The sequence below is a fragment of the Prunus avium genome, chromosome 7 (assembly GCF_965620075.1).
Source record: "Prunus avium chromosome 7, drPruAviu1.hap1.1, whole genome shotgun sequence".
In the NCBI taxonomy this organism is placed as follows: Eukaryota; Viridiplantae; Streptophyta; class Magnoliopsida; order Rosales; family Rosaceae; genus Prunus; species Prunus avium.
In genome coordinates, this window is record NC_142290.1 from 29171342 (window position 1) to 29183284 (window position 11943).

Genomic DNA, 11943 nt, shown 5'->3' on the forward strand with positions numbered 1-11943 from the left:
GGCAAGGCAATTATGGGAATCGAAAAGGCCAAAAATATTGGCTGTCGTTGGATTGGAGAGAGAAAGGAGATCGGAGCTCCCAGACGACGCCACCTGCCCTAGAGCCGTTGGGCGCGCGCAAGGCTGACGTCAGCTCCCCCTAGTTTTGGATCTAGGGTTGGACTTGCCCTCGGGCCAGCCCAACTTCGTGGCCCCCACAAGCAACTCGGGCTAACCCTTGCTGCTGGAGCCCGTTTTTCTCCCAAACCCCCCTAGCCTGTGTCCAAAACCCTATGCTGGACTTGCCCTTAGAAGCACTTCCATCTTTAATGACAATAATGTAGTTGGTTGGTTACAAAATGTAACCATGGTTGGTTTTTGCCTTTGCTGGCCATTATGGTCGCCGCATTACCGTGGTCAACGAAAACCCCAACCTAGCATTTAGCCACGACTCTGTGTGCACCCTGCAAACCACAACCCCAGTGAAAAACAAAATAATCAAAACCCTAAGCTCCAGATGCTCAACCATCCCAAAGCCTGATCTCTACGATTCATTTGATTCAGGCAAAGGTAACTCTCTCTCACTCTCACTCTACACTCTACACTCTACACTCTACACTCTACACACGCGCGTCTTGTATCTTTTTGCTTCATATAAAGGTGAATCGTTATATATCTATGTGTTTGTATGTATATTTGTGTGGGTGTGAAGTGAAACTGCAGCGGTTAAGCTTATATGCTGCTCAATTATGACTAAAAAGATAAAAAGTTATTAACTTGTTGTCACCAAAAAGTTATTGGTGACAACAAGAGTTTTTTGTTTCCTGACTGATTTTCGTTCTATTATTTGAACGAATTTAACAAATTTTGAAGCTTGTAAGCATGTAATTGCTGCTTATTTTAAATATTGTAAGTCTGACTTACTTAGAGAGCTTTTCGAGTCACCCAGCCAACTTGCTCTGACTAATTTGTTCTCCTTTTCTCTTTTTAATTTGTGATGTTTGTTAGTAGATCATGAGGCGCAAACAAGCCTGCAGGGGAAGGGGAAGGCCACGAAAGAAACCCAATGTGGTCAGTGAGAGAGTGGTAAGTGAGAGAGTGGTTAATGAGAAATTGGTCAATGAGAAAGAAGTAGCATTCTTGAATTTTGTGAGTCAAAATGTTGAAGAAGGAAATGATATTGGGTGGAATCAATCTGATAACGAAGACCATAATGATGAGGAATTTGACCCTGAAATGGAGATTGATTCAGGTAATTCTTCTTCTTCTTCAATGGGGAGTGACTGGTCGTACGGGGATCAAAATGTGAGCTCCATGGATAGGACCGTGCAGAGATTGCTTAGGAAGTATGGTGAAGTGAATCTCCAGATAGAAAACTCATCCAAGAAGATTGACGGTGCACAAACTAAGCCATTGCAAGTCTTTGGTTCTTGGAGTAGATTCCAGAATGAGCAAGAGGCGCCTTCGCATGATCCTTGCTGTAACAAAAAAGAATTAAGCGCTTCTCTGGCGGTATGATGGAAATTTTGTAATTGGTTTCTGTTGTGACATTTTGGTTTTAGAATTAGGTGCCTGTGTAGCCTTTTATACATTCATAAAAAGGGACAAAATGTTTTTTGTTTTCGAAAAAACAATTGAAGTGCTTCTAACCAGGCATTTTGTTGCGATAGTTTTTCCGACCAGATTATGCCTAATGTGATTGAACTTACTGCTGTTCTCACCTTATAGGTTATTAAGAGGGTTATGAAAATGGATGCAGCTGTACCTTTCAACATTCCTATGGATCCAATTGCTCTGAGATTACCTGTGAGTGTGATTTTCAATATGCATATTTTTTAAATATTTTTCTTGAGTGATAACATGATATGGTGATCATTATGATGTACCAGCTTTTTTGCGGGCATCTAATAGGAGATTGCAGTTTCTTGCTTCAAGTTTATCAAGTTACTATGTCAAACTATTTCTTTTGGGGTACAAGCTTGACTAGCCACTAAGCTTTTAAATTTAGTGGAAAAATGACTTGGTTGAATTCAAACATCATTTTGTTTTTGTAATAATGCGAGTCTTCTGCACTGACATGTTATGTATTTGTACATTTTTATATTAACTTTTTAATAACATACATTCAAAAAATTTAAGGAGTCTTTCATGTTCACAACTGCTACCATATATATGGTATAGCTGTTTTATTTTGATGATCTTATTTTTAAATTTGATTCTCTTTTGGTCTGGACTAGGGAACAAAGATCTGTTATTATCTTATACGTATCAGTTCTGGTTTTAAGCTATACAAAGCGTATTTAATTAGGAACGAACTCTGCTTTGGTTTATGTCTATATATTGTCAGGTTTGCAATATCTGTTTGTGCTACGATTATCTGCTTTATTGCAATTTGCACTACACCCAGACTTGGGTTTTAGAGAAAACAAAACCTTTTATTTTTATTTACACACACACACACACACATACGTGTTCATTTAAAAAGCCAATCAAAAACCTGATTTGGTTTTATTTGAGTATATATACACATCACTTTTGATTATGTATGCATTTTTATACATGTATTATTCTACTTTGTCTATGTTGCAAAATATAAGTAATACCAAGTACCTACTGCATAGGACAAAGGTTACAAAGCCAGGGTCAAGGGTACCAAAAATGACCCTCCATTAAAAGCCTGAAAAGAACTTAATTCTTGTCACAGATGCAATACTGTATTCTTGGAAGTTATGGATATTCTATTGGTAAGTCTCTGTTTTTCATGTACACAAATATCTGCAAGTTAATACACATTGGGGTTCATATCCTGTTCTGGGGTCCTTGGGTTTACCTCAGTGGCTGAGGTGCTTTGCCCCCACCCCGACCCCATGACCCATGTTCAAAACCCCTTGAGTGTGCGCCTCCTCCCCCTTATCGCTGTAACTCAAAATTATATCCTGTTCTGGACATTCTGTAGCATATCATGTATTCAAAAAGGAAAAACGAAGCTTTATATTAACTGTAAGGTTTTAAGGTTCTATTATGCTTCCTGAATCAATAAGTTGGAAATATTGAATTCTTAGGATTTTTTGTTTAGCTGATCTAATCTCAGACAGATCCACAATGCAACATTGACGTCATAGATGTCATATCTGTTCTGAAATGCGTTGCTGCGTTCCTTTCATAATTCTTCTCTCCCTTATTGATTTATCTTCTACTTTCTCTGTCTTTTTTGCCCCTTTCTGGGGGTGATGACGGTTGGAACCAGGATTACTTTGATGTCATAGATACACCAATGGATTTTGGAACAATATGCAACCATCTTGAAAATGGTACTAAGTACACGAACTCGGAGGATGTATTCAAGGACGTCCAATACATTTGGAAGAACTGCTACAACTATTACAATGAGGGTAACTTTGTTTTGGACCTTATGAAAAGGGTGGAGGCGAAGTTCATGACATATTGGACAGCTGCTGGTCTGTCCAGTAAAGAACCAGGGACAAGTAGCAGTAAGGGTTTCACATTACTTCTGTTTTGTTACTTTATTTTGATAGGTGTGCTAAATAAAGTTGTTATTCTTGGTGATAAATTTTCACTTGGGAGCCAGTTTATCAAGATTTTGACCACCAATATAGATATAGAGTCTTTCCTGTTCCCCGATATTTTGCCTATATCCCCGATATTTCACCGCTAATCAGTGACAATTAGCTGAAACTGAATGGAAGAACAGATGAATTTCCACTCTATTCTGTGTTAAAATCATTTCCATCTTATACAAAAGTAACCTCGGTTACCATATATGTAGTTAAAGTTTTACTTTCATATACATATCATATACTTATCTTAGGCGCAGTATATTATGAAATTTATTTGTTATTGCATGCATTAGTATATGATAGACAAAGTATGTTATGAAATTTATTAGTATATGCATAATGCATTTATGATTGATTTAACATTTCTTAATGTTTCATTTAAATTTTCCATGTTTTAAAGCCAATATCCGTCATTTTCATTGACAGTCCCCAATATTGGAAACTATACGGAAATATTGGTCGATATATCTGTATGTTTGAGTACGATATTGTTTGCATGGTTGATTATTTCATCCTTGGTTGTCCTTGTATGTGGTTTGCCTTCTCAAATTTCATTTTGTCTTTGTTACTGTGCATTTCAGCATGGCCTCTTTGATTCTGTGATCACCATCAAGAGTGAGGTTTTGCTCATATTAACCAAAGAAAAGAATTCAAGAGTAGGTTACATATCAATTGGTAAAGTTCCCAAGATCCCAGTATGGTTGGGTTTGTTGTACAGGTACTGGGAGACGGCATGCTCCTATGCCAGTATGCAGTGCTTGTCGAGTACGCTTATTTGTTTGTTCATTGGGTTATAATTTTCATAGGATTACTTGGGTTTCTATGCACAGTATGAAAGAAAATTCATACCTGAATGCATAAGCACTTACAAACAAATAGATTAAATTTAAAGATTACAGAATATGTGAATCAGCACATATTTCATCTTGACTTCTCGAGGTCTAAAATTGTTGGCAATTTTTCTTTAGTTTGGATCTTTTATTTTTGTTTTCTATCTCATATATCTTAGATTTTTATCCTTTCTTTATTTGTTGACTAAGAAAATCTTCCTATAAAAATAATAATAATTAAGAATATTCAACTGCTGAGTATTAGACAATGGATTGGAAAGACTTGTGATCTCGGGCTCATCGATAAACTATGCATTTCATACATACATTGACTTCAGTGAGTTTGAGCTCTGATAAGCATATCAATGAAATAGGAGGTGATGGAGCAGCTTTACAGTTGCATCAAGCACTTATCAAGGAAGACTGTATGTATTGAATTGTTCTATAAAGTCCTCATAGGTCTCATGCTAGAATGATACATGTGTTGAATTTAGTTGAACTCTTTAGTCATTGTGTGTTTCATGGTTGTGGTTCAGATCAAATATGTATTGGCCTTAATCAATTCTTCAAACTATGTGTGCATACAGATATATCATTTTCTTTTGGTTGTAAAAGAAGGCAATAGTGAAACCATATTGTCTTTGATTAATTCTTTTTTCCACTGCCCTTAAGATCGCAGTATCTTCATAAATCTTTTGAACTTCTGTATGTATCATTATTCAAAGTTTTCATAATGTTGTTCTATAAAGATGATATTGTTTACTGCCAAATAAATTCTATATGTGAGTTTAGTTTATTAAATAAATTGAATTTGAATCTGTTTAGGAAATTAGAGTTTCTTTTTCCTTTTCTTCTTGTAATTATTAAATAATTCATATATGCTTATATGTGTATTTCTCACTTATTTTCAAGACAAAGTAGGGGAGTTTCCATTATACTGATGTATGAATGTTGAATATATATACTTCGAAACTCAAATTGACAGCAAATCTTTTAATTTTCCAGTACTATAGTTCCTTAAGATGAGGCCTCCGTATTATATTTTTCATCATTAGTGTAGGTTACTTCTGGTTTCAATTTCGTTAAGTTTTGATTCAATTTTTTATATTTTTATAGTTTTAAGAAGCTCTAATGTGGGGAAAAGGAGGACACGAGGGCCCACCCGTAACCTTAAACTAGCTCAAATTCCAATTGGGGAAAGATTTGAAATCAGCTGGAGGAACCGGAGAGCTGTAGGTGAAAGCTCCACAATTTTCAAATCAGAGTGTACAGCCCTGGTTAGGCAAACCCAGGAGCTACCCCTGCAGGTCAAGTCGTGGAAGAAAATCCCATTTGAGATTAAAAAGAAGGCATTTGAACATATGTTGGTTAGTACAACAAAAGATTTTGAAGGAAGTAGTTCACATCACACTATACCTTTTAATTTTCCCTTAAATCCTCAGTTTTGCATGTTTATTTTGTCATATTTCCTCATACATGTTCTCAGAAGCGTTTCAAAGTCGAAGATCACATGACATGGGTATTGGATCAGATTCATAGATCCTACCACAATTATCGGCATTACCTCAAGAAGATATGGTATGAAACATGTGAGACAACTGAGGAAGCACGGAAAAAAATACCACCAAATGTTGCGGAGGATGATTGGCAGTATCTTATAAACATGTGGAGCTCACCTGAATGGGAGGTACCAAAAAAATGTTGCATATAAAAAGAAAATATTGAGGGGAAAGAAAATCAAGAAACTTTACATTTTTTTCCTATTTTCCTTTCAGTTATCTGTTTCACCTTGAATTTTTTTTAATACATTCATAGTCTTCCTTGAATGTAGTTAATTAGTAAGAAAAACATGGAGAATCGTTCCAAAAATAACATAATCCATACATCTGGTTCCAAGAGTTTCTCACAAATCCGTGAGGAAGAGGTATGACCTGAGCTATTCACTTCTTGAGTAATATTTTACTGTGTTCGTCATCATTCTTAGTTTTTTTGTTCGTGCAATTGCAGAGAAAGAAGACTGGAAATGACCCTGGACGTACATTTCTATGGGAACTTACGCACGTGCGGCCTGATGGACTAGCTGCAAATCCAGCTTCACAGGAGGCATTGGTATATATTGATCCTGAAATTAAATTGGATATGCAAGCTTACCTAATTCTCAGTTATATAGTTTTGGTTTTCTCTCTTTTTTTATTTTTTCATTGTACCTTGTGGTTCCATTTTCTGAATGCAGTCAAAGCTCAAGAAACTTTATACTCAAATGTCTGTGGAGAACTCACAGATGACTGAAGATGAGATTTTTGTAAAGGTTTTTGGACCTGAGCGTTCGAGTCGGGTGCGTGGTTACGGAAATGGTGTAACCCCAAAAGAGTTATGGGGCCCATCATCTTCATCATCATCTACTGTTAGTGAGCTCAGAAGGCAACTTGAGGAATCAAAGCAGCGACAAGAGGAGTCTGAACAAAGAAGCGCTGCTGAGGTACAGGGCTTGAAAGAGCAACTTGGTCGGGTTGAGGGTTTGCTATCAGTTCAAATGAATCGGTTTGAAGGTTTACTAGTACAGTTAACGAGTCATATGCACTCCCCGGCCCAAATTGAGAGACGTACTGAAAATCCACCCTCCCGAAATGGTATGCATCTTTGAATACTTACTTTATACAAAATTATCATATTAGGGTTTTGGAAAAATGGAATTACAATCTTTGAACAATTTATATTGAAGTATGACTCATTTGAACTGAGAATTCTGCGTTTGTCTTGTTTGGTGAAAGACTGATAGGGAAAAATATGGGTCAGGCACCACAATATATCACTGTTTCATAATTCTTCATTGAGAAAGAAGTATACCCAATGCTGGGGCCTCAATCAAGGTTGAGTTTATGTGTGTTTTTTTTGTTCAATGACCTCTTGTGATAAGAAAAGCCTTTCGAGTTTCAAAGTATTGTGGTTATGGTACTCTGTTGATGTGTGTACAGGGACCTAAAATTCTGGCTTCAGATTTTTTTTATTTTATAATTTAACAACCATCATAGCTATTATGTACTAATAGCTATGGGTCCATGGATAACTCACGCTCCTAGTTTGTGGAATCAGTGAGAGGGGTGGTAGGTGTAATTTTTATCATTTTCCACTGTTTGCTTCCTCGTGTAATTAAAAATGGAAAACTTTCAGTTTCTGATTTGGTTTAACAAATACCAAAGTTTGCATCAGCATGTGATGTTACTGCACATTGTTTGTGATATCCCAAATACATTGTGCTACATCTCCCTAGAGAAATTTTATGCGTTGTGTTTACTCTTTGTTGTCTTTAGCACTGTGCTGTGTCCAAACTGTATGAAGATTTGTCCCTATTGTCCCCATATATTGTGAAGTCAAATGGAAGCAAGAATGCCACTTGTTTCTTCTGTATGTACCCTCGAGTTAGTTCCATGTTATTTCACTTGATCAGGATTTAAAAGATATGGTCATTTTAATAGAAATTGTCTGTTTCCTTGCTAATGTCCTACTCGTTTGTTTGGAGGTGTGTCTGAATTTTTAAATACACAATAGGTATTATTTGATCATGTGGGTATTTCAAATTACTGCTGATTTCCCGTAAAGTCATTTGATTTGCTGTAAAAAATGAAGTAAATATCAATGTTAGTGCTTCTTTTGCCCAATTCGTTTAATGTTGATCTCTGACATTGCTCTTAGCTGAACTCTGGCATTGCTCTTAGTTGAACGCCCTTTGGTCCAATTTTGGTGTTGGATGTTGTAACTATTCTGTTTGTTCTCTTTCAGGCCGCCCACGAATGACCCGACCTAGAAGATGAAGTTCATATCAGCTATGTTTATGTTTTGTCTTCCGGCAAGAAGTTGATAGTAATATATTTGGTTGGTACTGTATTATGTTACATTTGATGCATCAAATGAGCTTTGTGAACTACATGGACGATGTTCAACTAGGAACTGATAAACTGAAGGGATAACACGTTCAACTTGTAACTGATAAACTGTGATCGTTCCAGTGGTTTTTTATTTTTGTTGCTATTTTTTTGCTCAAGTTGTACAATTTAATTCTATTACACGTTTTTAAAAATAAATAAAAAAATTAATGTAGTGTGCATGTGACACAGAAGGGTGGTAATTTCTGATACGAGCTGTTACATGATTCGAAACTCGCACGGAAAAAACACGGAACAAAGCCACATGATAAAAATTCTGGTCAACTTGTTATGACCTGTTTAATAAACAAGTCAAGTCAATCCGTGAAATACTTGCCAATCCGCTAAAAAATGTAAGGAAATCAAGACTAAAGAGCACACAAGGGATTTTGAACATCTGCCACTTTCATTCCTTTCCACCACCTTACCCATCATGCTACATACAATTTTGAGATTATATCAGACATCATTTGATATTTATAATGTTTCTACAAGCTGTTTTTCAAAGAAGTAGAATTTTTTTAATTTTTTGTCTGGACAAAGAAGTAGAATTTCACATGTATATAATTTGATATTTATATTTATAACAATTATATGCATAACTATTCGGTTAAACTGCCAAAATGCCCCCCTGAAACTTGTACCTAATTATCAATTTACCACATGACCTTTTTTTTTAGAAAATTAAAGACTCGAACTAAATTTTATTCTCAATTCCCTCCCCACCATCTAAATCTCAACATTTCTTCCAATTTGCCGTCAAATATGAGGGCAAATTGGTCATTTTAAATGTTGAAATAATATATATATATATATATATATATATATATATATAATTATGTTAATAAACAGAGGGGCCCACCCACTTCATCTTTTTCCCTTTTGTTGTAATTAAAGATACATATTACAAAGGGGAGTGGGGGAGCTCGAATGGGAAAGGGAGAAAGAGGGGGGAGAGAGAGAGAGGAAGAGATGGAGAAAAGGGATTGTGGCTTGCGGTGGTGGTCATGGGGGAATGATGGAGAAGAAAATGGGTGGTTGTGGTGGTTATGGGTTCATGGGGGTGGGGGAGCTCGAATGGGAGAGAGAGAGAGAGCGAGAGAGAGACCACGCACAAGATTGTTGTGGTCAAATTCGTGGTTTTCAGAAACCAATTAGTTTTGTTTTTTATTTGTTTTAATTTGGAATAATTCGGTGGTTGTGAATTTGGGGTTAGGATATTGATTTGAAAGGTTGGGGTTGTGTGGATGATTTCTGTTGTTATACATATCTGGTTGGTACTAGAAATGTCCTACCAGAACTGTCCTACCAGAAATAGCCCACCAAGAATGGCTTACCAGATATTGCCTAGCCAATATGGCCTACCTGAAATGTCTTACCCATTTCAGTATTGCCTAGACAATATGGCTTACCCGAAATGTCCTACCCGTTTCAATATTGCCTAAACCAAGATGGCCTAGCCGAAATGTCATACCCGAACAATATGTCATACCCGAGCAATATGTGCTAGCCAACTCCTACTGCCTCAGCCATGTGCAGACCACCACGCACACCTTTGATAACAGATCACCACGTGCGTCCTGACATTTCACCAGGCCACTACCCCCTGTCTCCTGACAGCCCATGCCTTCCCCACGTGCTCAGCCCATACTCCACTGAGGATGACCCATGCCTTCCCCACGTGCCCAGCTCATTCTCCATTGAGGCTGACCTATGCCTTTGCCACTTGCCCATTAAACAACGGCAAGTGGCCCTCCTCTCCTGCCTATATAAAGGAAGAGACCCCTCCCCAGCAAGGGCTCCAATTCTCCTCTCCATGCGCATATCCGGAGACACCCAAGCTCTCCCTCTTCCTCTTGTATTCAGGCTCTCAAGCCTCTCTCTATGTATAATGTAATACTCATTTATAATAAATACCAAGCTCTATAGTGGACGTAGCCCTATTCATGGGTGAACCACTCTAAATCTGTGTAATGTGTGTGATTGACCATATACCCTCTAGGGCCGTGCTAAATCACCCGTTAACAGTTGGCGCCGTCTGTGGGAAACGACACGAAAGGTTTATGTCGTTCTCATCCTTCTCCACCTCGAAATCCATCTCCACCGAAAACCATATTCATGGTCCAGCTACGTCTAGCCGACTGTGACGAGCAGAGCAGGTTGCTGCTCAGCTGCGAAATTTCCTCAAGGCACCTAGGGCCCTCCACCTGTGAAAATCAAGGGTAGCAAGCGAGACAAGAAATGGAGAAATAGCTCGACTCAGTCCCAAAGCATCCCACTAAAAATCTTGGCTACTAGACCCGAGGACCGAACTGTGTATAAGCCGACCAGATATAATCCCAGCCGACCCGGTATCGTCTAGGTCGACCAGGTGCGGACCGAGCCGTCTAGATGTGCCGACCTGGTCCTTATGGACCTATCAGAAATCAGGGGTTGTCGGAGCTCCAGTTGCGTCGACTCCATCCTTGCTACCCCGCGCTATTACGCAATTCCTCCTCCCAGGCGTCGCTCTCCGTTAAAGTGCATAAACAGATAAGAAATCTCTTGCTTTAATGATTAATTATTATTAAAGTGGTCACATATAGCATTTCCACGGCACCCATTTCATGAACCATATTATAATGTGGGTCATATCTCCAAGAGCATTTGATGTCTTTTTATAAATATTCCCATCCCCTATGTCGGACCAGGATACCCATGTGCCCTCCTACTCAATTTCCTGCTCCAATCATGCTTGCCCACTAAAAAGAGAATAAATCTCTTCCTGCTGCCATGATATTTACCTTAAAATATTGTGTACTATATTCCTCCCTCTGTTATGCAAACACTAGTATTAAGAGGCCTTGTAGTCGTTGCCATCAGGAGACCCTTTTTAAGGCCTACCACGTGAAGGCACAAAATATATATTTTTACATGTTCGAAAATGACCGACCCACTTACACAATATTATTATGTGATAGCTCAGCACCACACCTCCAGTGTGCCCAAACCAGCTCGGTACCGCAACTCCAATGTGCTCGCAAATCGGCTCGGTATTATGTATATGGGAATAGAAAAGCACCACCTTACCACCTTGCATGCTTAACCACCTTGCAAGCATGACCGAGCTGACCACCTCGCGTGCTTGACCAAGTTGACCACCTCGGACGAAATGGCCAACCCGACTACTTGCATGGCCAACCTTCAAGTCAGACCCGAGCACATTACATGGTCAACCAACACCTCGCATGTCCGACTCTTTGCGTCACATGCGCCGAACCCCTTGCATGGTCATCCACCGCATTGATTGACCAACCCGACCACTTTGCATGTGTGGTGTGCTACTCCCAATGATGAGCCAGATGACCATGGAGAAGATGACCAATCCCACCACCTTGGAGAAAATGACCAACCCGACCACCTTGCATGTGATGTGTGCTACTCCAAAGGATGAGCCAGGTGACCACCTTGGAGAAAATGACCAGCCCGACCACCTTACATATGTGGCGTGTTACCCACAACGATGTGTTTGATGACCACCTTGGAATAAATAACCAACCTGACTACTGGCATGGCTAACCCCCAGGTTAGACCCGAGCACCTCGCATGCTCAATCTCCACGTCATAGCCGACCTGAGCACCTCGTATGCTCAA

General features: G+C 38.7%; 1 protein-coding gene across 3 annotated transcripts; it reads left to right on the plus strand.

Moving 5' to 3' along the window:
- Positions 1–333: 333 nt before the first annotated feature.
- On the plus strand, positions 334–8416 carry LOC110770131 (uncharacterized). Of its 3 annotated transcripts, none has more exons than XM_088244044.1 (10): positions 334–549; positions 991–1491; positions 1708–1785; positions 3227–3470; positions 5504–5754; positions 5874–6074; positions 6219–6311; positions 6395–6496; positions 6621–7017; positions 7159–8149. In XM_088244044.1, exons 2-10 carry the CDS (start codon positions 994–996, stop codon positions 7161–7163), a joined length of 1869 nt encoding a protein of 622 aa, XP_088100170.1. In that variant the 5' UTR covers positions 334–549; positions 991–993; the 3' UTR covers positions 7164–8149. The 3 variants fall into 3 exon arrangements, with proteins under 3 accessions (XP_088100170.1, XP_021829905.2, XP_021829904.2); XM_021974213.2 differs by lacking the exon at positions 7159–8149 and adding an exon at positions 8168–8416 and having other exon boundaries at positions 335–549; positions 988–1491; XM_021974212.2 differs by lacking the exon at positions 7159–8149 and adding an exon at positions 8168–8416 and having other exon boundaries at positions 335–549.
- The last annotated feature ends 3527 nt before the right edge of the window (positions 8417–11943 follow it).

Coding starts and splice junctions, on each gene's coding strand:
- LOC110770131 (XM_021974213.2), top strand. CDS start 994: ATGAGGCGCAAACAAGCCTGCAGGGGAAGGGGAAGGCCACGAAAGAAA. Junction 3,471..5,503: donor AGAACCAGGGACAAGTAGCA/GTAAGGGTTTCA, acceptor ATATTTTTATAG/TTTTAAGAAGCTCTAATGTG. Junction 6,497..6,620: donor CAGCTTCACAGGAGGCATTG/GTATATATTGAT, acceptor TTCTGAATGCAG/TCAAAGCTCAAGAAACTTTA.